Source organism: Ahaetulla prasina, chromosome 10 (assembly GCF_028640845.1).
Source record: "Ahaetulla prasina isolate Xishuangbanna chromosome 10, ASM2864084v1, whole genome shotgun sequence".
NCBI lineage: Eukaryota > Metazoa > Chordata > Lepidosauria > Squamata > Colubridae > Ahaetulla > Ahaetulla prasina.
This window is the reverse complement of record NC_080548.1, coordinates 27,108,089-27,133,908: the sequence shown is the minus strand read 5'-3', so window position 1 is coordinate 27,133,908 and position 25,820 is coordinate 27,108,089. Positions and strand designations below refer to the sequence as shown.

The window sequence follows — 25,820 nt, the reverse complement described above, 5'->3', positions numbered from 1 at the left end:
ACCAGGCCCGAGGTTGACTCAGCCTTCCATCCTTTATAAGGTAGGTAAAATGAGGACCCAGATTGTTGGGGGGGGCAATAAGTTGACTTTGTAAATATACAAATAGAATGAGACTATTGCCTTACACACTGTAAGCTGCCCTGAGTCTTTGGAGAAGGGCGGGGTATAAATGTAAAAAGTTGCCAAGTATCCGAATTTTGATCTGGTGTTAAGAGGAAATAAAAGAAGCCACAGCAAGCAGGCCCGTTTTAAAAAGCAAGCACAGGTAGCTCCTTGCTTTATTTAACGATGTATTCATTACGCTGAAAAGCGACTCTCTCACATTATTAAACCTACTTTTGCTTTTTAATCCCTTCGATCTGAATGTGTGAAAAATGCCACCTCCAATGAGATGGGCTAATTTTAAGAGTTTTGCTTACCTCCGTTTTTCTCAACTTCAGTGACTTTAATAACAATATAATAATAATAATAATATTTTAATTTGTATACCGCCCTTCTCCCGAAGGACTCAGGGCGGTGAACAGGCAGATAAAATACAGACATACACAATAATTAAAACAACCCTTAAAAAACTGATTTAAATTAGCCCAAAAATTAAAATAATAAACACCCCCATAAAATTACAAAAATTTAAAAACCCATCACATTCAATTAAAATTACAGATAAAAATCAAGCTAGTCCAGCCATCCGAAATAAATAGGTTTTAAGTTCGCGGCGAAAGGTCCTAAGGTCAGGTACTTCTCGAAGCCCGGGGGGGAAGTTCGTTCCACAGGGTCGGAGCCCCCAGAGAGAAGGCCCTCCCCCTGGGGGCCGCCAGTCGACACTGTTTGGCTGACGGCACCCTGAGGAGTCCCTCTCTGTGGGAACCGGACGCTGGGAGATAGAGGCCGGCAGTAGACGGTCCCGTAGATAAGCTGTATGGACTTCAACTCCCAGAATTCCCCAGCCATTCTGAGCATTCTGGGAGTTGAAGTCCACACCTCCTCTTCCCCCATCTGGCACTGATGATGTTATATAGTTGGGTCATAAAATGTCTGTATGAAAACAACCAAGCTCAGAGTGCAGCAAGGACTTCATTTCAACCCTAATTTACAAATATTCTCCTTTATATTCTCTTTGGCATCTAAATCTCTTTCCTATCTTCCATCTAGAAGGAACACCAGTCTGTAGTGTTAATTGGATTAAAATACAGTAAGCCCACAAGAACGTTACAAAAATATTTTATTACCATAAATAGATATATAAAATAATAAAATAACAGGAAGAAACCATTCCACGCTGCTAACAAACTTCTAAAAGAGGAAAATAGCTGCTCCTTGTTTAAGCTCCTCGTGTCAATGATGAGTCAAACTTTGCAGGTAAGGCAAGGACGGCTCTTGAGTGCCTCGCCCAGATTTTAAAAGACCACAAGGATCAACCTTCACGAGTTGAAACAGCTAAAAAGAGTCCTTCACAGCATCGAGGAGGTATAAATAAAAGGAATGAGAAATTTCATGCTGTCCTATTCAGCCGGCTATGAAAAATAAGGATTTTTCCCACAAGAGGCGTGTCCAGCACCTTTGCTATAATTCAGCAGTCGTGACTTACATTCATTGATCCAACACTGGAAGTTTTTAAGAAGAGATTGGATAACCATTTGTCTGAAGTGGTGTAGGGTTTCCTGCCTAAGCAGGGGGTTGGACTAGAAGACCTCCAAGGTCCCTTCCAACTCTGTTATTCTATTCTACCCTGTTGAGCAGAAACCCAAGATATCACGAAGCACGAGCCTTCCTAGCCTCTAGCCCTTCTTTTACAACACGTAACTTAATTTTCACCAAGCTATCCATACTGATCTGGCTGCTGGTCATCTTGCAGGTAGTCCTCGACTTAAAACAGTTCATTTAGTGACTGTTTGAAGTTACAACGGTATTGAAAAAAGTGATTTACGATCATTTATCCTTCCAAGATGGGTAAAATGAGGACCCAAAATTATTGGGGGCAACTATGCTGACTCTGTAAACCGCTTAGAGGGGGCTGTAAAAGCACTGTGAAGCGGTATATAAGTCTAAGTGCCGTTGCTATTGGTATTTTTTCATATTTGCAACTGTTGTAGCATCCCTGTGGTCATATGATCCAATTCAGAACACTTGGCAACCCGGGGGGAGTCATGTGATCCCCACTTGGCAAACTTCTGGCAAACAAAATCACTGGGGAAGCCAGATGGACTTAACCACCGTGTTGCTAACTTAAGAACTGTGGCGATCGACTTCACAACTGTGGCAAGAAAAGTCGTAAAACGGGGCAAAACTCACTGAACAAGTGTCTCGCTTCGCACCAAACGTTGGCCTCAGTTGCGGTCGTAAGTGGAGGACTACCTGCGCAAGAAAAATAACTATTCTCAAGGAAGCACGGATAGCTTGGCTAAATGGCCGTTTTGAAAAAGGGAGGGAGAAGTTTCAGAGGCTCATGAGCGCTTGCAACACATACTCTGGTCCCCGAAAACGGTCTCTTCTTCACCCCTGGTTTTGTACATATGGTGGTCTCTTTAAGGGGGTGAGGTGTACATCCTGCATAAGGAGGGGCTCTCGGCAGGAATTCCCTGCTTATTCCCAGCTGCATTAAATATTGGGGAGAATAGAAAAGGTCCTAGTTCTAAGTTCTACTTGGTCCAGATCTGGAGTAAGCATCCCGTCTTCAAGAAAGGAGAAAAACGATTAAAAGCAGGAGACCCGATGACATAATAGTGTGATGGGCCAAAGTGAGGTGGTTGGCTTGGCTCCTTGGAGATGGCTTTAGCTGTCCATCGACGATCAGGCGGTTGCACAGATCCCCAGTGCAGCAGTGGGTTTCTACGCTGCCCAGGTTTTTGTAGATGGAGGTGTAGGGACCGTCGCACCACGAAGGGGATGCACAACCTTTGACCACGGAATAGTTGCCAGAGATGCCTGGATTGAGGGAGAAAGAGAGAGAGAAACTGAGTCTTCCTTTCCCAATTGGACCGTACCATGCAGGGGTGAGATTCAACAATTTTAGCAACCGGTTCTCTGTCCAGTTGCTGGGTGGGCGTGGCCATGGTGGGTGTGGCCTACTTGGCCTCTTGCACCATGACCGGGGAGGGGGCGTTTTCACACTCCCCATGCTCCGGAGGCTTTCCTTGAGCCTTCGGGAGGGCTAAAATGGCCTTCCCCGGGCTCTGGAGGTTCTCCCAAGGCAGGAAACAGGCCCATTTCTGGACTTTTGGAACTTCCAGAAGGCCCGTTTTTCACCCTTCCCAGGTTCCAGAGGCTTTCTTTGAGCCTCCAGGAGGGCGAAAATGGTCTCCCCCGGGGTCTGGGGGCCCTCTGGAGGCCAGAAACGGGCCCGTTTCCAGACTTTTTGAACTTCCAGGAGGCCCGTTTTTCACCCTCCCAGAGCTTCCGTGCGGGTGCTACACTTACCTGGCATCCAAAACAGGCCATGTGGAGACTCCTGGGTGAGGTAGGGAGGGGTGCGTGGAGCCAGCCAGGCCTTGCAACTACCGGTTTGGCAAACCAGATGTAAAATTAGCATCCAGTTTGCCCGAACCGGTCCAAACTGGCTGAATCCCCGCCCCCCCCTTAGCTTAGGAACAACTAAGGAACAAGGGCCAACTGAGGAGTAAAGGCACAGGTGGACTATGAATGGCTCCTCCCATGGGGACTAAAGAGGAGCGAAGGGGAGGGAAGTTTGCAGGAGACAAGTTAGTTCAATTCATGAGCGTGAAGATCTGTTCCTGACTTCTTGCCAAGTAATTGCTGCTGCTACAGCATGGCTAGTTTGGAAGATATCGGCCTGGCAGCTCTCCAAGCCTGATAAAGGTCTGGAGTTGTGAAATCCCATGAAAGACAGTTTGCTGGAGAGGAAGTCCCTTTAAGCTCAATAGAAGAGGTTTTATCGGGGCGAGGAGTCTGCTTCATGCTCTTGGGAGGCCTAGGTTAGAACACCTTGCTCTCACTCTGCAGATTAACGCTCAACCACGTTAGAGAGAGAGAGAGAGAGAGTGTGTGCAAGAGGAATTTGCCACAAGTGACTCACCGTGGATTCCTGAGGCTTCTAGGCACTTAGCCATAGGGCCTCGGCATTGGACCGTTGTGATGTTATCCGGGGCACAACCGTGAGTGGTGTTTCCTTCGCAGCTGTGGCACGTAACCCCGTTCAAGGGCAAGGGAGCCCGCTTGTAATCTGCAAAGAGAAGCAAGCTCTGTGAATTGGTTTCCTTACTGCATTAAGCAAAGGGTTGCTGCCTACGATAATGGGATATACACAATTGTTTGGGTAGGCACAACACACCCTGTCCCAAAGGTGCTTTTCCAAAGGACAACTGGATTTCCTTGTTTTGTTTTGTTTTTTCCTTTGAAAAGATTTTGATTCTCATCCAAGAAGCTTCTTTGGTTTTAACTGATTGGTTAATTATATACGTGCTACTCCTTCGTTTTCTCCAGGCCCAGGGGTGAAATCCAGCAGGTTCTAACAGGTTCTGGAGAACCGGTAGCGGAAATTTTGAGTAGTTCAGAGAACCGGCAAATACCACCTCTGGCTGGCCCCAGAGTGGGGTGGGAATGGAGATTTTGCAGTATCCTCTCTCTGGAATGGGGAGGGAATGGGGATTATGCAGTATCCTTCCTCTGGAGTGGGGTGGGAATGGAGATTTTGCAGTATCCTTCCTCCGCCATGCCCACCAAGCCACGCCCACCAAGCCACAAGCCATGCCCACCAAGTCATGCCCACAGAACCGGTAGTAATAAAAATTTGGATTTCACCATTGTGCAGGCCTCTTTTTACCGTTCTAAAACAATGTTGTGCTTGACCTACCTTGCACATCATTGTTACACAAGCTGGAGTTACAACACTTGACCATGTAGAAGCTCTTGTGGTTTTGGAAGCCCAGAGCATCCTGGCAGTAGGAAAGCTGGCCACAGCCTTTGATACGTTCTTGATCCTTGGGTAATTCTACCAGTGGGGATGGAAAAACAATAGTGTAAATGTGTTTTTGGCCTCCAGGGGCATCCTGTTCCATGACTTGAGATTCCCTAACAGAATAACAGAGTTGGGAGGGACCTTGGAGGTCTTCTAGTCCAAACCCTGGCTCAAACAGGATACCATTTCAGACAAATAGTTGTCTAATCTCTTCTTAAAAACCAGGAGTGAAATTCTACCAGTTCGGGCTGGTTCGCCAACCATGAGCACAAGCACGAAGTCAAAAGCACCAGCCTGAAGATGACGAGTGAGACCTCGTCGAAACGTCGCCAAGACGCTCCCAACCTTACATGGGAAAAGACCCGAATACGCCAAGACCTATATACCTATACCCGTGAAAACCTATGAATATATATATATGTGCGTGTGTGTGTGTATATATGTATGTATGTATGTGATATATATATTTGTTTTCTGAGGTTTTCGCGGGTGTTTGTATGTAGGTCTTTGGTTATTCGGGTCCCAGAAGCACGAAGCTGAAGCCTGAAGATGACGAATGAGACTTCGTCGAAACGTTGCCAAGACACTTCCAAGTTTACGCGGGAGAAAACCCGAATAACCAAAGACCTACATATATATGTATATGTATATGTATATGTATATGTATATGTATATGTATATGTATATGTATATGTATATGTATATGTATATGTATATGTATATGTATATGTAGGTCTTGGCATATTCAGGTCTTTTCCTGTGTAAGGTTGAGAGTATCTTGGCAACGTTTTGACGAGGTCTCACTCATCATCTTCAGGCTGGTGCTTTCGGCTTCGTGCTTGTGCGAGCAAAGGATGGTCGGAGCTGCCGTCTCTCTATAAATACTGGTGGGGAAGTGGGGAGTGTTGCTGTGAGCGGGTTGGTGGGCTGTGTGGTGGCATCTTGATTGATATATATATACTTACCAGAACCCATCCAGTCCAAACAAAACACCACAGTTCTGAGAACGGGGGAGTGAAAAATGCTAATTTTTAATCCCCACATACAGAGGGCAAAAAAAATGACTTTATTATTCAGCACAATAGTGCTGGCTGTGAGCTATTTCATCATCTTAGTAGACATCACACAATTCTGAGAACGGGGGAGTTAAATGCTAATTATATACAGTATATTTATTTGGTGGGGTGAGTGGGTGGGTGGGGGGTGAATGCTGCACCATTTGCCATCTTTTAAACTACTGGAAATCTGAAATTTTCTAAGGGTTACTACAAATTGGAGCATCACAAAAATCCCTAAAATACATTTTTGCCTGAGCTATATTTGCCCATTCCTTTAATTTGGTTAATTACAACAACTCCACTTACAAATATGCAAAGGCTTGGTTACTTTTAAGTTTGGTCAGTTTTGTAGTTTTCTGGGTAAGGTGAATCCTGCTTAAATATACTTTGTATCGTCTGTGTTTGGACCAGCATTTCTCAACACTGGCCCCTGGAAGATGCGTGAACTTCAGTTCCCATAATCCCCCAGCCAAGAGCTGAGGTTGAGAAACATTGATTTAGACCAGGGGTCTCCAATCTTGGCAACGTTAAGACTTAAGCAACGCTGGCTGAGGAATTCTGGGAGTTGAAGTCCACAAGTCTTAAAGTTGCCAAGGTTGCAGACCCCTGATTTAGACAATAACACTATTATGTCTTGTAGAAAGCTGGCTAGGTGGATCAGTAGCGGATTTCACTTGCCTTCGCTACTAGAAACCCACCCCTGATATAGATGCATGATTGGATAATGCCGACGGCTAGGTATTTTATTTTAATTTTTTATATTGTGCATTTTATTTCTTTTATTTAATCCGCCTAGACTAGAGTCATCTAAAAGTGAGATAGGCAGCTATATAAACGCAATGAATAAATAAACATCAGATATACTGAATACAAAAATATTTTGATAAATTAAAAAAAGTGTATAGTTATTTATTTATTAGTTCCTGGATCTAAAGCCATTCCTCTTATGTTGATCTCAACATTTCTGTCGTATATGCTGAAATAAATGGATTGACAAAGCTACCATGGCCACACCCACCCAGCAACCAAGCAAAGAACTCCTTGCTAAAATTTTTGAAGCCCACCCTTGAAGAAAGGTTGTAAAATGGGGTGAAATCCACTTAACAACCGTTTTGCTTAGCAACAAAAAAATTGGGCTTCGTTGTGATTATAACCAAAGGGCTACCTGTGTATTTTATTTATGTATTAAATCTATATGGATTGGACTGGTTTAAAATGGCTCCCCTCCGATCCCTCTTTTAGACCGAGAGATTTCGTTAAATCTGTAGACACGTTTAATATGCAAACACGCGGTGCTTGAATTACCCCGGCGAGCTCTGGGGTTAAGATTTGAAACGGAGGTTAAATGCATCATTTCCTGTCTGAAACGAAGACATCGGAGGGAAGAAGCGACCAAGAAAGTTGTACATCAGAAGAAGGCAGGGACTCACCTCCTGGATCTGTCAAGGAGGTGATATCTATGCACTTGTCCTGGGGCCAGAAGCAACGCATCTGTGTGAGACTGGGGTTGTTACAGGTGTTATCAGCAGCTGTACAAGAGTAGCAATTCAGGAGGTTTTCATTATGGCCTCGGACACGGATCATATCCCTCACTGTCGAGGAGAAACACAGCAAACCATTGAAACAGCGAACGAGTCTTTGTATATGCTTGCATACATTAAATCGATATTATTATAGATAAGATAGATAGTTTTTATTGTCGTTTTTGTGTGTGTGAGCACACTGGCTCACATTCTTGATTAAATTATCTTTCCATTGACATATAATTTTATGGTACTACTACTCCCCCACAAAAAAAGTGGTGTTATTAGCTAGTTTTAGAAAATACACTTTTCTCAGAAGGTTTCCACAATTTGGGCCACTACTGTAGGTATTGTTGTTGTTAGTTGCGAAGTAGTGTCCGACCCATCGCGACCCCATGGACAACATTCCTCCAGGCCTCCCTGTCCTCTACCATCCTCTGGAGACCATTGAAGCTCACGCCTACTGCTTCAATGACTCCATCCAGCCACCTCGTTCTCTGTCATCCCCTTCTTCTTTTGCCCTCAATCTTTCGCAGCATTAGGCTCTTCTCCAGTGAGTCCTTTCTTCTCATTAGGTGGCCAAAGTATTTCAGTTTCATCTATCAGTCCCTGAACAAAACTCCTACGTGCTCAAATATGTACCTCTGGGTACTTCCTTGGGTACATCACTGTTGCACAGATCGGTTTCACAATGTTCTTCTGCCAAAAACACCACCCGATGGCCCAGAAGGTGTGAGATGGAATTATTAGGCTTTCCACTGACATCACAGCCCTTGAGGAAGTAGGTGGAGATCTTGGGTCCTGCAAGACAATGGCGGAAGAGAAAGGCAGAGACACAGCGGTAGTCAGGGCAAACTCCTGAGCTCGTACGTACAAATCGACTCTCTGTTTTTAATGTGGATTCTTCCCATCCGTCACTTGGCAACGTGAAAAACGACGCCATAGGGCACTGCACGTCAGAACAACTAGACACAAGGACAGTTTTTTTTCCCCCCTGTGCCGTCACTCTGCTAAACAATTAATTCCCAAAACACTGTAAAACATCTAAAAAAGGCAGTATTCCCATCATTTATTCTCATATTCCCTATTCCCTATCTTTGTAGGACTATAACTGTATTGCTTATCACTATTGTTGCATGTACATTGAGAGCTTACAAACCGGAAATAATTCCTTGTGCGTCTAATCACACTTGGCTAATAAAGAATTCAATTGAATTGAATTCAATTGAATTCAACTCTATTCTATTCTATTCTATTCTATTCTATTCTATTCTATTCTATTCTATTCTATTCTATTCTATTCTATTCTATTCTTCCCTTCCCTTCCCTTCCCTTCCCGTCCCGTCCCGTCCCGTCCCGTCCCGTCCAGTCCATTCTTCCCTTCCCTTCTCTTCCCTTCCATTCTATTTTCTAAAGTTGGCAACCTTCTTAAAGACTGCGATAAGAATGTCTTGGAGGAGTCGCTACTGATGATGAAATGTGTCAATGACCTCACACTCATTAGCTCCGTTTTTGCTGGCAGAGGCTCCATGGGCCGGTTCTTCGCTGTTTCCAGGGCAGGCCTGCAGGCCAGATCTAAACACACTGCAGGCTGGATCAGGCCCCCCAGGCCTTGAATTTGACACCCCTGGTATAGAGCTTCCAGCTTGAACAGTGGGTTGGACTAGATTTAACAGGGGTCTCCAACCTTGGCAACTTTAAGACTTGTGGACTTCAACTCCCAGAATTCCTCAGCCAGTTTTGCAAAGCTGGCTGAGGAACTCTGGGAGTTGAAGTCCACAAGTCTTAAAGTTGCCAAGGTCGGAGACCCCTGGACTAGATGACCTCCAAGGTCTCTTCTTTTATTCTGTTAATCTATACAGCCTGGCTCAGCCGTGAGCCATTCACTCTTTCTCTCCCACCCTCTTTTCCCTGTCAGGCCCTCCCTTTTTGTCCCTCCCCAAAACTTACGGCTTATTATGGTCATGATGGTGGTTTTGCACATCTGCTGGTGTTCTTTACATGTCTCCGTATCCCGGCAGTCGCTGTTCCCGTTACAGGAGTAGCACTGAAGGGCAGCAACTATTAGAAGAAGATGAAAGGGAGGTCATTAGTAAAGCTGGGTGCAACGGGTAGTCCTCGGCTGACGGCTACGATTGGGATCACTGAAATTGTGAAGTGAAACACGGGGCCCGTTAAGATGATCCTGCTTGCCCTATTGGTTTCGGCTTGGGACGGGGTTGGGAAAGTCACCAATGACGCTCATCTGATGCAGCCCTGACCCTGCAAACCAAACGGCCACATTTTGACCACGGGACTGGGAGAAGTTGCAATGGCCGTAAATGTGAGGACAATTGTAAGCCATTTTTTTTCCCAGTGGCATTGTAACTTCAAATGGTTGCTAACAAATTTCTGTAAGTCAATCTCTACCAGTAGGAGCCCTCTGTAAAAGAGGGATATTGGGAACAGCCTTCTCTTCGGGGACGATTTCCTTCCATCCTTCCTTCCTTCCTTCCTTCCTTCCTTCCTTCCTTCCTTCCTTCCTTCCTTCCATCCATCCTTCTGTCGTTTCCCTTTTCTTCCTGCCTTCCTTCTTTTCCCCTTTCCCTCTTCCTTTCTTTCTTCTTTTCCCTTTTCCTTCCTCCTTCCTTCTTTTCCCTTTCCTTCCTTTTCTCTTTTCCTTCCTCCTTCCTTCCTTTTGTCTTTTCCCTTTTCTTCCTTCCTTCCTTCTTTTCCCCTTTCCTTCCTCCTTCTTTCCTTTTTTCTTTCCTCCATTCCTTCCTTCCTTCTTTTTCCTTTTCCTTCCTTCCTCCTTTCTTTCTTTTCTCTTTCCTTCCTTCCTTCCTTCCTTCCTTCCTCCCTCCCCCCTCCCTCCTTCCCTTCCCTTCCCTTCCCTTCCTTTTATTTTTCATACTTCTTAATTGCCCATTCTTAACTGCCCATCTTCCTCAGATGTATGTAAGCCATGAGTTTTGTTTAACTGTGGCCTGTTCAGAAAATCATAATTGGTGAAACACACTAAGCCAGGAATTCTTCTAAGCTTTGTACGGTCTATTGAGAACCACGTTGCAAAGGTGGGCAGGTCCAAAATGAATGTATGTGGGGGTAGGGATGAAATGGGTGTTTTAAAACCTGGGTCTCCAACTTTGGTCCCTTTAAGACTTGTGGACTTGCAAGTTCCATTATCTTGAAGAAATGCCAACTTGTTACTGAGAAGCCTGGACACTTACTGCCCACCGTGCCAACCACATAAAACAAACAAAACAAAATATAGTAAAAGGTAAAGGTTCCCCTCGCACATACGTGCTAGTCGTTGCCGACTCTAGGGGGTGGTGCTCATCTCTGTTTCAAAGCCAAAGAGCCAGCGCTGTCCGAAGACGTCTCCGTGGTCATGTGACCGGTATGACTCAACGCCAAAGGCGCACCGAACGCTGTTCCCTTCCCACTAAAGGTGGTCCCTATTTTTCTACTTGCATTTTTTACGTGCTTTCGAACTGCTAGGTTGGCAGAAGCTGAGACAAGTCACGGGAGCTCACCCCATTACACGGCAGCACTAGGGATTCGAACCGCTGAACTGCTGACCTTTCGATCGACAAGCTCAACATCCTAGCCCCTGAGCCACTGCGTCCCATTACAAAATATAGAGAAGCGCAAAAATATTTGGCCCTACTGCTTTGCGGGCCTCTAGTTCTGCAAAAGGAATTCAGGAGGCTGGGACCAATTTTTTTGGTACCATTGCACGAGGCCGTAACTGCATTCCTTATATTTGGGATTATCTGAAAAAAGTCTCGGACAGATCAAAATTCATAAATATTTTCCAATTTGGGGCATGCTCCAGATCAGAGTTTTGTTTTCAGCCATGCTGGCTGAGAGTTGAGTCCACCCATATCTCTTAAAGTTGTCAAGGTTTCAAATATTCTATTTGAAAAAAAATTGCAAGGGAAAGGGAAAAAGTAAGCAACCCATTATTTTTAGCTGCTAATTTTTACTTTTTGCATTGTCCCTAAACAAGCAAACTGAACCATGCTTGATTTGCCCTCGGGGTGTTCATCGTTTTAAAAATAAATAAATAAATTAGATATCTTATAACAGACTAAAATTTCAGGCTTAGAGTCTTGCTTGTTAATCCCCCAACATGCCTCTGGTGAAGACCTCTAGATCTCAAGCTTAGAAAACAAAACCTTTCTTTTGCCTGCCATAATCTCAACAGGCACTAGGGGGCAGCCACAAGACTCAAAGGTGCCAGTTCTGGACTGCCCTCTGGTGGTCATCTGCATTTTTGCAGCCCAAATTCCAACAAGTAACCATTAGGCCCTACTTCCTATTGAGAATAAAAAGAAGAGGAGAGGGAAAACTACAGTTCTGCTGCTTTCACTCCTGCTTACCAAATGCTCTGAAATCAGCCAGATGGATTCCCACCCCCCATCATAAAAGCAAACTTCGAAAACTCTGGAGTGAAACTCATTTGAGAGATCTGAAGAGCGACTTTCATCTATTGCCTTTTTATACAAAAAACAATACACAAAATCATTTGCGTCCCATCGTCATCCGTTCTGCTTTTTAATTTTCTTTCTTTCTTTCTTTCTTTCTTTCTTTCTTTCTTTCTTTCTTTCCCTTTCTTTCTCTCTCCTTTTCTCTCTCTCTCTCTCTCTCTCATCCCCCTCTCTCCCTCATCTGTTTTTCTCTCTCTCCCTCCCTCTCTGCCCACTCTTTCTTTCTTTCTCTCTTTCTTTCTTTCTCTCTTCTTCTCTCTGTCTCTGTTTCCTCCTCCCTCTCTCTCTGTGTCTCTCTCTCATCCCCTCTCTCCCTCATCTGTTTTCTCTCTCCTCCTTCCCCTTCTCCTCTGCCCCTTTCTCTTTCTCTTCTCTCTCTCTCTCTCTCTTTCTCCCTCTCTCCTGTTCTCTGTCTCTCTCTGTCTCTCTCTCCCTCTCCCATTCTCTCTTTCTCTGTGTGTGTGTGTCTCTCTCTCTCCCTCCCTCCCTCTTCTCTCTCTCTCCTTCTCTCTGTCTCTCTCTCCTCCTCTCCCTTCTCTCTCTCTCCTCCCTCCCTCCCTCTGCCCCTTCTTCTTTCTCTTTCTTTCTCTCTCTCCTTCTCTCTGTCTCTGTCTCTGTCTCTCCTCCTCTCCCATTCTCTCTTTCTCTGTGTGTGTGTGTCTCTCTCTCTCCCTCCCTCCCCCTCCCTCTCTGCCCCCTTTCTCTTTCTCTCTCTCTCTCTCCTTCTCTCTGTCTCTCTCTCTCCCTCCCTCTCCCCTTCTCTCTCTCTCTCCCTCCCTCCCTCCCCTCTGCCCCTTCTTTCTTTCTCTCTTTCTTTCTCTCTCTCCTTCTCTCTGTCTCTGTCTCTGTCTCTCCTCCTCTCCCATTCTCTCTCTCTGTGTGTGTGTGTGTGTCTCTCTCTCTCCTCCCTCCCTCTGCCCCTTTCTCTTTCTCTCTCTCTCTCTCCTTCTCTCTGTCTCTCTCTCTCCCTCTCTCCTTCTCTGTCTCTCTCTCTCTCCTCCCTCCCTCTGCCCCTTCTTCTTTCTTTCTTTCTCTTTCTTTCTCTTCTCTCTGTCTCTGTCTCTGTCTCCTCCCTCTCCCATTCTCTCTCTCTCTGTGTGTGTGTGTCTCTCTCTCTCTCCTCCCCACTCCCCTCTGCCCCTCTCTTCTCTCTCTCTCTTTCTCTCTTTCTCTCTGTCTCTCTGTCTCTCTCTCTTTCTCGCTCTTTCTCTCTGTGTGTGTGTGTGTCTCTCTCTCTCTCTCTCCTCCTCCCTCTCTCTTCTTTCTCTTTCTCTCTCTCTCTCTCTCCTTCTCTCTGTCTCTCTCTCTCTCCTCTCTCCCTTCTCTGTCTCTCTCTCCTCTCTCCCTCCCCTCTGCCCCTTCTTTCTTTCTCTATCTCTTTCTCTTCTCTCTCTTCTCTCTGTCTCTGTCTCTGTCTCTCCTCCTCTCCCATTCTCTCTCTCTCTGTGTGTGTGTGTGTCTCTCTCTCTCCCTCCCTCCCCTCTGCCCCTTTCTCTTTCTCTCTCTCTCTCTCCTTCTCTCTGTCTCTCTCTCCCTCTCTCCTTCTCTGTCTCTCTCTCTCTCCCTCCCTCCCCTCTGCCCCTTCTTTCTTTCTCTATCTCTTTCTTTCTCTCTCTCCTTCTCTCTGTCTCTGTCTCTGTCTCTCCCTCCCTCTCCCATTCTCTCTCTCTCTGTGTGTGTGTGTGTCTCTCTCTCTCCTCCCCACTCCCCTCTGCCCCTCTCTTTCTCTTTCTTTCTTTCTCTTTCTTTCTCTCTTTCTTTCTCTCTTTCCTTCTCTCTGTCTCTGTCTCCTCCCTCTCTCCTTCTCTCTCTTCTCTCTCTCTCTGTGTCTCTCTCTCCTCCCTCCCCTCTGCCCCCTCTCTTTCTCTTTCTCTCTTTCTTTCTCTCTTTCCTTCTCTCTGTCTCTGTCTCCCTCCCTCCCTCCCTCCCTCCCTCTCCCCTTCTCTCTCTCTCTGGGTCTCTCTCTCCCTCCCTCCCCTCTGCCTCTCTTTCTTTCTCTCTTTCTTTCTCTCTTTCCTTCTCTCTGTCTCTGTCTCCCTCCCTCCCTCCCTCCCTCCCTCTCCCCTTCTCTCTCTCTCTGTGTCTCTCTCTCCCTCCCCCCTCCCCCTCTGCCCCCTCTCTTTCTCTTTCTCTCTTTCTTTCTCTCTTTCCTTCTCTCTGTCTCTGTCTCCCTCCCTCCCTCCCTCCCTCCCTCTCCCCTTCTCTCTCTCTCTCTCTGTGTCTCTCTCCCTCCCTCCCTCCTCCCACATTTCTTTTTCGCTCTTTACCGTCCGTCACCATCAAGGAGAACAAAACGCCGGTCCAGAAGCAATTCATGGATTCAGGATGCTTGAACGGGACCCGGGGCGGCGGCGAGGGCGGCGTAAAGAGCCAGCTGGTAATCCGCAAAGCGAGTGGATCCTGGAGCAATTCTTGCAGCCCGAGGGGGAGGACTCTGCGGTTCCTTCCTTCTCGCGCTCTGCTTATGTTTGAAATCCACCCCCTTCTTCCAGCTGGCCTGGCTCCACCCCGGGCATCACTTGCAGAAAAACGTCCTTCTTTTTTAGAGAAGTTTCGGCGAGTGACGCAGCAGCGGCGGAATGAAGGAGGCAGGAAGAACGGGGAAGTGATGAAAACTTCGCTTCGCGGTCTCATCAGCTTTCGGGGTAGACGGACGCTGGAAACGTCCTTGCTTGCAGAAGCGGCTAGTCCTCAGCGTCGTGTTTCCCAACCTTGGCAGCTTCTAAGAGCAGGTGCCAAATATTTTTTTTGCACCTTGGTTTGTGTAACGTGTTTTGCACTGCGGGTATTAAAAATACAGAGCTGTCGGCAGCAAATTTGGGGTGTCTTTCATGATGTTGATGATCGCTTTGTGTTTTCATTCCCTTGCCTTTATTATTTTTTTTTTTTTTAGGAATAACTCAAGGTGGCAAACATAACTGATGTTCATTCTTCCTCATATTTGCCCCACAACAACAACAACCACCCTGTGAGATGGGCTGGGCTGAGAGACCGAGGAACTGGCCCAAATGGATGGAAATGGAGCAAGGAGAGATTCAACCTGGAAATGAGGAGAAATTTTGCGACAGTGAGAACCATCAACCAAAGGAACAGAAGTTGCCTTCAAAAGTTGTGGGAGCTTCATAGAATAGAATAGAATAGAATAGAATAGAATAGAATAGAATTTTATTGGCCAAGTGTGATTGGACACACAAGGAATTTGTCTTGGTGCATATGCTCTCAGTGTACATAAAAGAAAAGATACGTTCATCCCTGGAAGCTTTCAAGAAGAGACTGGACTGCCATCTATCAGAAATGGTGCAGGGTCTCCTGCTTGCGGGGTGGGGGGGAGGGTTGGACTAGATGACCTACAAGGTCCCTTCCAACTCTGTTAATCTGTATAATCTGTATAAAGTCACCCACCCAGTAGGGGATGACTAACAGGGGATTAAACCTCACAGTCTCCTGGTTCCTAGCCTACTGCCTTAACCACAAGACAGAGGAGTTCTCCAAACTTGGCAACTTTTAAGACTTGTGGACTTCAAACTCCTGGCTGGGGAATTGAGTTTGGGTTATTGCAGAAGATGAGGTCAAGGCAATTATTGAGTCTTGTATTGTTAGTTACAAGTTGTTCAAGACCTAGGTTTGTAACAGCGTTGTATAGTGTAGTATGGATTGGATTAGTTGTACATTCATTAGTTATCCAGTTAATGAGAGGTAGATCTAGGTTGCCCAGGAAGATGAGAGGATATGGGCAAGAGGTAGCCCATGTTAGCAATGAGGTTAACATATTTGCATGAGTAATGTCGTAGTCAGGGGCTCTGTAGCATAGTAAGAATCAAAGAGTGGTGTTAAGGGATAGGTCGCATACAGTAGTTTCAGGAAGAGAGAGTTTATGTGCAACTTTGAATGTTTTTTAGATTCAGTGACTTTTTGTAAAAGATGGCCACTCCACCACCTCTTCGGTTATCACGATCTGATCGATAAACCTGATATTCTTTGTTTGTAACAATGGAGTCAGGAAGGGATGAGTTCAGCCATGTTTCACAAATAAATATGATATCAAATGTACCACTGTTTAACAAGAGGATAAATTCAGGTAATTTGTTAACAATGCTTCTTGCATTTATCAATTTGCATTTGAGATCTGTAATGTTGAAGAGGTAAGGGAGAATTGTGGGAGTTGAAGTCCACAAGTCTTAAAAGTTGCTAAGTTTGGAGAGCCTTGCATTAGAGACCAAACTGGCTCTCATAACAGCACGATGCAAGTTTCACTCCTTAAATATTTGCGTCAGGTATCATGAATGGAGGACTCAAAGGAGCTGATTTTGTGGTCTAAAGCAGAGGCCTCCAACCTTGGCAACTTTAAGCCTGGAGGACTTCCAACTCCTAGAATTGCAGCAAAGCTGGCTGGGGAATTCTGGGAATTGAAGTCCGCCAGGCTTAAAATTACCAAGGTTGGAGACCCCTGATCTAAAGCAGGGGTCTCCAACCTTGACAACTTCACGACTTGTGGACTTCAACTCCCACAATTCCCCAGCTAGGAGTCTTAAAAATTAAAAATTACAAGTTTGAAAACTCCTGGTCTAGTGGTTTGGAAGCTCCGGAGCAAAACTCATTCGGGAGATCACAATTGCCTTTTTAAAAAAGGATATTGAAGGACATCTTAAAGGAAAGATTAGCCTTGGGCCCTGGGCAGGGTTTTCTGTGGCCCTCGATATTGCTTTGTACACTTCAAAGAGATGGTGGAAGTGTTGGTTGTCAAAGTTCACACTTGTGGTCTTGTCTAAGCCTGCGCTCACATGACGCATTGAACTACAAGCTCATCAAATGCTCTTTTGCAGAGCGTGCAAAACTCAGCTGACCAGCCCAAGTTGCTAATTTTATGGTAGAGCGGTAAGTTGAGGGGCCACAAATTTTGTGTGTGTGGTAATTTTTGTGCATTAGAAAGTTGGCTCTACTCCTCGGGTGGCAAAATACCTCCCTAGGGTTCTGGAGGTGCTGGGTGGGGAATTCTGGGAGTTGAAGTTCCCCTATCCTGAAACCTGCATACTCTTGGGGTTTGTATAGCTGGGAAAAGAATCCGGAAGTTCAGTTTTGGAATTTCACTCATCGTGTGCCAGTTTCCTCATGCTAGTAAAGAACTCTGAAAGACAGAGTTCTGGCTTCTGAGTTTTTTTTATGCAGAAGAGGTTTTTCTGGAACCTTGACATTATTCCAAAACCGAACTTCCGGATTCTTTTCCCAGTTATACAAAGCCCAAGAGTCCCACCCCCCTAATCCCTTTGCTGGTCACATGGTCCCACGTTCTCCCAGTTCATTCGAATATCTTCTCGCCACTCCTCCTGCAGATGTGAACACCATCCGACCTTGACCGCTTGAAGAATGTTACCATACCCCTCAACCCCCCTTCTTCCCCTCAGGGGAAAAATGTGGCAGCGTCTGGAACCCTAAAGTCTAGTATGGTTTCCAGGCCTGACACATACAACAACCTAGGTGGGGAATTCTGGGAGTTGAAGTTCACCTATCCTGAGAAACACTGCCTTAGTATGCTAAAAATGGCATAGAACAACCATGGTCAGCAGCCCCATGGTTCCATAGAGCATGTGCAAAACGCAGGATCTCCCTCCTTACCTGAGATGCAAAGATCTTACCTGCCCTGCATGGTTTTTCCTTTAATGCTAAGCAGTTTCCTTTTTTAAAAATTTTGTTTTTTATTTTATTTTATATTATTTTAATTTGGTTGGTTTCGTGTTTTTTTTAAATTTCATTTCGTGCTGTTGTACCCTACCCAGAGCTACGTTGTTTGAGTTCTAAATAAATAAATGTTTTAAACTAATAACAGCATCCTTCTGGCCCACCGTCTTCTTGAGAAAAGGTGAGCTGTCCCAGATTCTAAATCAGGCATGGCAAAAGAGCCGCTGACTCAGCCTCTTGACATGCCAGGAATTTATACTTGAAGGCAGATGTTTGCAGGAAAGAGGAAAGCTCATTTTCCCCCCCCTTTCTTTTCTATTTTATCACATGTTTTGCATTTTAATTAGCTTTTTGCTTTCTTTCTTTTTCGTTTTTCTCCCATACTTTTTATTAGCTTGTATTCGTTTTTACCTTTCTTTTAAAACATTTTAATAAAAAGTTTATATATAATTGTGTGTGTGTGTGTGGTAACTACAGTAAAGAATATCAGAATCTCTTTGAGTCTTTGGATCTGACCAGCGTGGTGGCCCAGTGGTGAAGACTCTCGCCTCCATCTCAGAGAGTTCAATCCTAGGTTGTGGTAGCTAGGTAGCTCTCTTCTAGCACACAAAGAAAAAAATAACCTCTGTGCATTCCATGTGGCTTCAGGAAGGGCATCCGGCCAATAAATGTTCAGCTCCATTTAGTTATCTTAACTCTACCCTGAATGAAGGGATTACAGGATTGTCAAAAGGGAATTTTTGAGTCTTTGAATCTCTTTTCTCTTTTTGTTTTCCTTATTTCTGCGTGGAGTTTCTTTTTCTTTCTTTCTTTTTTTTTTGTGGGTACTTTTAGCTTTTTCTTTGTCTTCTTTTTACTTTTTTCTCACTTATTTTATATTAGTCTCTCTCTCTCTCTCTTTCTGTGTGTGTGTGTGTCCCTCCCTCCCTCCCTCCGTTTCTCTGTATTCTGTATTCTCTTGGTAAGATGATCTATTATTTGCACATCAATGTCCAGAAACCTGTGTACTTTCAGTATTTTCTCATGCCAAATGATGAATGGACTTATGGAGGGATGTGGCTCTCTGCATGCCAGAGGTGGGTTTCAGCCGGTTCTGACCAGTTGTGGAGAACCGATAGTGGAAATTTTGAGTAGTTTGGAAAACATAAAAAAGTAAAAAAAAAAAAAAAAAAGGCTCGGGTGATCACAGCTGTGCCCGCGCGATCATCCGAGCCTTTTTTTTTTTAATTATTTTTTTAAGCCTTTTTTACTACCTATTCACCCAAACTGGAAGTAAAAAAAATGCTTAAAATTAAAAAAAAAATAAGTTCCGACGATCAGCTGAGCGATGTGTGATCGTCGGAACTTTTTAAAAACATTTTTTTACTACCGGTTTGCCCGAACCGGCCCGAACCAGTAGCATTTCACCCCTGCCTCAACTTACGACTATGAATGGGGCCAGAATGTGTTGCTAAGTAAGGTGTTTCAGTGAGTTGCTCTCGCTTTTATGACCTTTTTTGGCCAGGGTTGTTAAGTGAATCTTTACAGTTGTTAAGTGAATCACATGGTTGTTAAGCCAAGTTCATTTAGTGATCGTTCGAAGGTACAATGGCACTGAAAGAAGTGACATGACCATTTTTCTCATTTACGTCCGTTGCAGTATTCCCCATGGTCAAGTGATCCAAATTTAGACCCTTGGCAATTGACTCATATTTATGACAGTCTCACTATCCCAGGGTTATCCTTTCATGACATTCTTTCAAACAAAGTCAGTGAGAAAGCCTGATTCACTTAACAACCTTGTCACCAACTGAACAGGTGCAGTGATTTGCTTAACGACTGTGGCATGAAAAGTCGTAAAACGGGGCAAAATTCACTTAACCAATGTCTTACTTAGCAACAGAGATTTTGGGGCTCATTTGTGGTCGTAACTCAAGGAATACCTGTTCATTAAATACATGCTGGTTGCCAAGCGTCTGAATTCTGATCATGTGACTGTCAAGATGCCATGAATGTTGTAAGTGTGAGGATTGGTCGTAAGTTGCTTTCCCCCCCCCCAATGTCCTAAGTTTGAATTGCTGTTAAATGAATGATTGTTTAATTGAGGATTGCCTGTAACCCCAACTATCGTTCAGGAGGGGCTCAAAATTTACTTATTTATCCAGCATTTTGCAAAAGCTGTTTTTGGAAGGAGTAGGGGAGGGTTATACAGTGTTTTTTTTCCCTGAAGTCCACAAAGAACATTTTTGGTTTAAATCTTAGCACCTGTGGTTAGATTTTGGAATTAGCTAAAAGGAAGCCCTTAGTCAGCCGTGATTCAAACTCCATTGGCTTGAAAATGGGGGAAGTGATCTAAGCATTTTTCATATATTGCTGTATTTGCAATGCACGCACACACACACATATCTATAGAATAGAATAGAATATAATAGAATATTCTATAATATAATATATAATATATAATATTATAATATAATATAATATAATATAATATAATATAATATAATATAATATAATATAATAATATAATATAATATAATATAATATATAATTATAATATAATATTATAATTATAATATAATATTATAATAATATTAATAATATAATATAAGGGGCATGCATAAGAGCACAAATTGCCTACCGTTTCTGTCCTATTGTTCCCTTCATTATATCAAATTAACATAGTTGTTGCATGTTTTTACTTATATATACATATATTTCTTTCATGATATCTTGTTTTTTATTTATGACAATGTTTGTGACAAAAAAAAGAATCGAATCGAATAGAATAGAATAGAATAGAATGGAATAGAATAGAATAGAATAGAATAGAATAGAATAGAATAGAATAGAATAGAATAGAATAGAATAGAATAGAATAGAATTCTTTATTGGCCAAGTGTGATTGGACACAGAAGGAATTTGTTTTTGGTGCATAAACTCTCAGTGTACATAAAAAGACAAGATACATCTGTCAAGAATCCTAAGGCACAACACTTAATGATAGTCAGAGGGTGCAAATAAGCAATCAAATCCTATTAGGAAACAGTCAATATAAATCTTAAGGATACCAGCAACAAGGTTACTGTCATACAGTCATAAGTGGGAGGAGATGGGGGATGGGCACGATGAGAAGATTAATAGTAATGCGGACTTAGTAACTAGTTTGACAGTGTTGAGGGAATTATTTGTTTAGCAGAGCAATAACGGAACAGAGACGAACATTTTGTTTCATTTCTTCTGCGTCAATATTTCACAAGACATATTTATTTGTTTATAGCATGCAATGTTTTTTGTTAATATTTTGGTTCCAGTGATTTTTCTCATGAGGTTTATGGAGTCTCTTATTATTAAAAATAATAATGGGAGGGGGAAAAAATAACAATAACCACTAGAGGTTGCATGAAAAAACAGTAAAGCCACTGAACATTATGCAACATTATACAGAGTTGAAGTCCACAAGTCTTAAAGTTGACAAGGTTGGAGACCCCTAATCTAGTCCAATTCCCTGCTCACGCAGGAGACCTGTACTAGAGATTCAAATCGCCAAACTTCTGGCCTTTCTGATCGACAAGCTCAGCAACTTAGCCACTGAGCCACCTAGCCATCTGAGGAAAACATTTGTGTGGGGAGCAAAATGGGGGGGGGAAAAAAGGAACTTTCTCAAGACTTTCTTTCTAGGCCCAAAGATGTCTTTTTGCAGTTCAGAGATTCCCGTTTGCAGCCAGGACCAAAGGGTTAGAGTGGGAAATTGTGTGAAGTCAGCAGATGCTCACCAGCAGATGAGTCCAGATGCTCACCAACCCTAACCAGACGATCCAGTGGAAAAGAATGATGAGGATTGCACTGCTAAGCATAAGGGTGTCCTTGTATCTCTTGTAAAATTTAATAATGAACTTTTAAGGTTCTTGATATAAAGTAGCATTTTTTAAAAATTAAATGATAAGGGGGGGGAGAGAGAGAGAGAGAGAGAGAGAGAGAGAGATGGGGAGGGGGACACAGAAAGAGACAGACAGACAGAGAGTTTCTCTGTCTCTCTCTGTATGTGTGTGTGTGTTGTGAGACAGAAAGAGGGAGGGAGGGAGAGAGAGACTGTGTGTGAGAGAGAGACAGAGAGAAACAGAGAGAAAGAAAGAGAGAAACAATGAAGGAGAGAGGGGGGATGAGAGAGAGAGAGAGAAAGAGAGAGAAAAAGAAAGAGAGAAAGAAAGAGCGTGAGAGAAAGAGAGAAGGGAAGGGAAGGAAGGAAGGAAGGAAGGAAATTAAAAAGAGGAACAGGTGATGGTGGGACGCAAATGATTTTGTGTATTGTCTTTTGGGTAAAAAGGCTGTAGACGAAAATCACTTTTCGGATCTCTCGAATGAGTTTGGCTCCAGAGTTTTCAAAGTTTGCTTTGTCGTTTTCCCTATCCTCGTCTTTTTATTCTCAATAGGAAGTAGGGCCTAATGGTTACTTGTTAGAGTTTGGGCTACAGGGATCTGGTGGGGGGTGGGGGGAGAGAGACAGACAGCCTGTCTCTGTCCCTGTGTGTGTGACAGAAAGAAAGAGAGAGAAAATGAGAGAGAGAATGAGAGAGAGAGAAAGAGACCCTCTAGAGCAGTGGTCTCCAACCTTAGCAACTTTAAGCCTGGAGGACTTCAACTCAGCTTAAAGTTGCCAAGGTTAGAGACCCCTGCTCTAGAGTTATAGAACTAGAGTTCCCATCTGCAGCCATTATAGCCAATGGTGGTGAAGAATGCTGGGAACTGTAATTTAGCAACTTCTGGAAAGCCATAAATTCCCGAAATCCATATATATTAATAAAACCATCAAATATACGCAATTGGTTGGAATCTAACCAGCATGACATGTTTCCGTCTTGCCTTCCTTCGAGCGCATTTTAATGCTTCCTCTTCCTACCAAAGTTAGATGAAATCCCTACAGGAGAAGAATAAATGGAAGGGCTCGCTTCGTTTGGTTTGCCAGAAAAGAAGAGGAAACAGTAGAAAGTTATTTCATCTTGAATTGGTTAACACTTCCCTTCCCCTCCCCACCTCTTTCTTCACAGAATTTTAGTCATGCTGAGTCAGTCTGGCTTAGATGGACCTCATCAGGGATGGGGCCCGCAGAATCTCTTTGCCACCAGCCAGATATCTGGCAGAAGAGCTTGGTAGTATTGTAGCAGCAAAACAATGGGAAGGGAGGGAGGGAAGGAGGGAGGGAGGAAGGAAAGGAAGGAAGGAAGGAAAGAAGGAAGGAAAGAGGGAAGGAAGGAAGGAAGGAAGGAAGGAAAAGAGGGTGGGAGGAAAAGAGGACGGATGGAAGGGAAGGGAAGAAGGGAGGGAGGGAGGAAGGAAGGAAGGGAGGGAGGAAAAGAGGGAGGGAGGAAAAGAGGAAGGATGGAAGGGAAGGGAAGAAGGGAGGGAGGAAGGAAGGAAGGATGGAAGGGAAGGAAAAGAGGGAGGGAGGAAAAGAGGAAGGATGGAAGGGAAGGGAAGAAGGGAGGGAGGAAGGAAGGAAGGAAGGAAGGAAGGAAGGAAGGAAGGAAGGAAGGAAGGAAGGATGGAAGGGAAGGAAAAGAGGGAGGGAGGAAAAGAGCAAGGATGGAAGGGAAGGAAAGGAGGGAGGGAGGGAGGAAATAAGGGGCATGCATAAGCGTACCAGCATATTCATGCCCTTTACATGTGTTTATAATTACGTTTACATTTGTATCTGTCATAAAATACATGCTTGATGAAACTAAATAAATAAATAAAAAGAGGGAGGGAGGAAAAGAGAAAAAGAGGAAGGATGGAAGGGAAGAGAAGGAAAAGGAAGGAAGGAAGGAAGGAAGGAAGGAAGGAAGGAAGGAAGGAAGGAAGGAAGGAAGGAAAGAGGGGGAGGGAGGGAGGACGAGAGAGAGGGAGGGAGGACGAGAGAGAGGAAGGAAGGAAGAAAAGAAAGCAATTCAACCCTACAAAGGATGCCCATACCTTTATTTATACTGATGGCCGATTCTTCATCTCATCTTTTTCTTCTTTTTCCCCTTTTGTTTTTAAAAACATCTTTGCTTTGGGGAAGCAATGGTGTGTGTGGCGGGTCTATTTTAATGAGATCTGGACAACCGCCCATCCATATCGGATCCCCCAGGGCCCCAGCCAGCCAAATAAATATCTCAGCATTGCTCATTCTCAGAGTTGTTGTGAGAACAGGAAATGTGCGGGGAGAGGTGAAGGAGTCACACAGGCCACCCTGGCACTCCTTAGCCAGAAAACTCTTGATAATGTAATGAAATGAATTTAAATTTCATCTGTACTTCCCTTGCGTCTATTTTGTACACGAATTTAGTGTGGCTGTGTTGGGTAGCTAAGAATCAAGAGGCCCTTGCTTGAGAATAAAATAGATCTAGATGATAGATAGATAGATAGATAGATAGATAGATAGATAGATAGATAGATAGATAGATAGATAGATAGATAGATATAAGAGAGAGAGAGAGATGATAGATATAGATAGATATAGATGATCAAGCAATAGAGAAATGATAGATAGATATAGATGATCGTGTGATAGATGATAAATAAATATATAGATGATTGATTGATTGATTGATTGATTGATACATAGATCGATATAGATGATAAATAGATGATTGATTGATAGATATAGTTTGATAGATAGATGATCATGTGATAGATGATAGATAAATAAAGATGATTGATTGATAGATAGATATAAATGTTTGATAGATAGATGATTCATTGATAGATATTTGAGAGAGAGATGATAGAGATAGATGATAGCAATAAATGATAGATATAGATAGATAAATATAGATGATTGAGAGATAAATGATAGATAGATAGAGAGAGAGAGAGAGAGATAGAGATAGATAGATAGATAGATGATATAGATGATTGAGATAGATAGATAGATATAGATAAATATAGATGATTGAGCAATAGATAAATGATAGATAGATAGATAGATAGATAGATAGATAGATAGATAGATAGACAGACAGACAGACAGACAGACAGACATAGATGAACGAGAGATAGATGATAACTAGATAGACAATATAGCTAGAGAGGGAGGGAGGAAAGGAGAGACAGACAGACAGACAGACGTACGTATTGCACAAGCTTAGTGTTATTTGTGAAGCCAGTGACTATATTCGACAAACCATGGTTTCTGACTTACACGTTGAGTCAACTGAAGACTATTTAAAGACTTTGATTAAATAAGCCACGATGGTTTGAGACGTTGCACGATCCCACTGAGTGCCAGGAAATTAATCGGGCGTTGGTTATGACCATTCTCCCCTCTAAAAAAAAAACCCTCCGCCTTGTAAACATTAAAGATTTGGGTAGGTTTTGTTAGCAGTTAGATGAGAGGTAGGGGAAACTATCAAATTTGCAAGTGACGTTAGGTGATATTAGCTAATATGGGTTAGAAAACAGAAATAAAATCCAGATGACTTTCTGTGGTTGAAAACAAATGAAGGAAATTTAAAAGAGAGGAAGTTTGGCAATAGGAAAGAGATCAAACACAGAAAAACAGAACAAAGAATACATCTTAGTAACAGAAGTGAATAAAAGGTCCTGCAGCTGTAATTGATTACACACAGGATATGAGACAGGAATGTGTTGTAGTTTAAAAAAATAACTGTCGAATTTAATTTCAGGCTCCATCAATAGAAATCGTTTCTAAATCAGGCAATGTTCAATCTTGATTATTATGTTGGGTTCTGGGCACCATATTTTAAGACGGACTGTGATTTGGTTTACGCCAAATACCTGACCTTCGGACCTTTCGCCGCGAATTGAAAACACATTTGTTTATTCGCGCGGGGCTGGCTTAAGTTTTTCTTAAACTGCTTAAATTTTTTAAATTCTAAATTCTATTTATGTTTTAAATTGGGGTTTTTAGATTTTAAATATTTTAATTTTTCGGCCAATTGTATAATAAGTTTCTTAATTTAGTTTTTAATTGTACATTGTTTATGTTTTATCCTGGCTGTACACCGCCCTGAGTCCTTCGGGAGAAGGGTGGTCTAGAAATCCAATAAATAATAATAATAATAATAATAAATATCTTCGAACAGTGAGAATGGTTAGGTTAGAGCAGGGGCAGCGGTGAAAATCCAGCAGGTTCTGACAGGTTCTGGAGAACCAGTAGCGGAAATTTTGAGTAGTTCAGAGAACTGGCACATACCACCTCTGGCTGGCCCCTGAG

General features: G+C 43.3%; 1 protein-coding gene and 1 long non-coding RNA gene across 2 annotated transcripts; one reads left to right on the top strand and one right to left on the bottom strand.

The window, feature by feature from the left end:
• Nucleotides 1–377: 377 nt before the first annotated feature.
• On the bottom strand, nucleotides 378–14,695 carry LOC131204848 (urokinase plasminogen activator surface receptor-like). The gene is made up of 7 exons (XM_058196470.1): nucleotides 14,236–14,695; nucleotides 9,447–9,557; nucleotides 8,139–8,297; nucleotides 7,404–7,565; nucleotides 4,811–4,948; nucleotides 4,034–4,180; nucleotides 378–2,925 (listed from the first exon to the last, which is right to left on the bottom strand). Exons 1-7 carry the CDS (start codon nucleotides 14,600–14,602, stop codon nucleotides 2,675–2,677), a joined length of 1,335 nt encoding a protein of 444 aa, XP_058052453.1. The 5' UTR covers nucleotides 14,603–14,695; the 3' UTR covers nucleotides 378–2,674.
• Nucleotides 14,211–18,081, top strand: LOC131204850 (uncharacterized). The gene is made up of 3 exons (XR_009156651.1): nucleotides 14,211–14,345; nucleotides 14,515–14,700; nucleotides 14,862–18,081. It is a non-coding gene; the product is annotated as an uncharacterized LOC131204850 (long non-coding RNA).
• Nucleotides 18,082–25,820: the final 7,739 nt, after the last annotated feature.

Bases quoted from the DNA above. Each gene is read 5' to 3' on its own strand.
- LOC131204848 (XM_058196470.1), bottom strand. From the start codon at position 14,602: ATGAGACCGCGAAGCGAAGTTTTCATCACTTCCCCGTTCTTCCTGCCT. The intron at 7,566-8,138 runs GTACATATTTGA...TCTCCTCGACAG, and splicing joins ACCCAAGGAAGTACCCAGAG to TGAGGGATATGATCCGTGTC. The intron at 2,926-4,033 runs GTGAGTCACTTG...CCCTCAATCCAG, and splicing joins AGAAGCCTCAGGAATCCACG to GCATCTCTGGCAACTATTCC.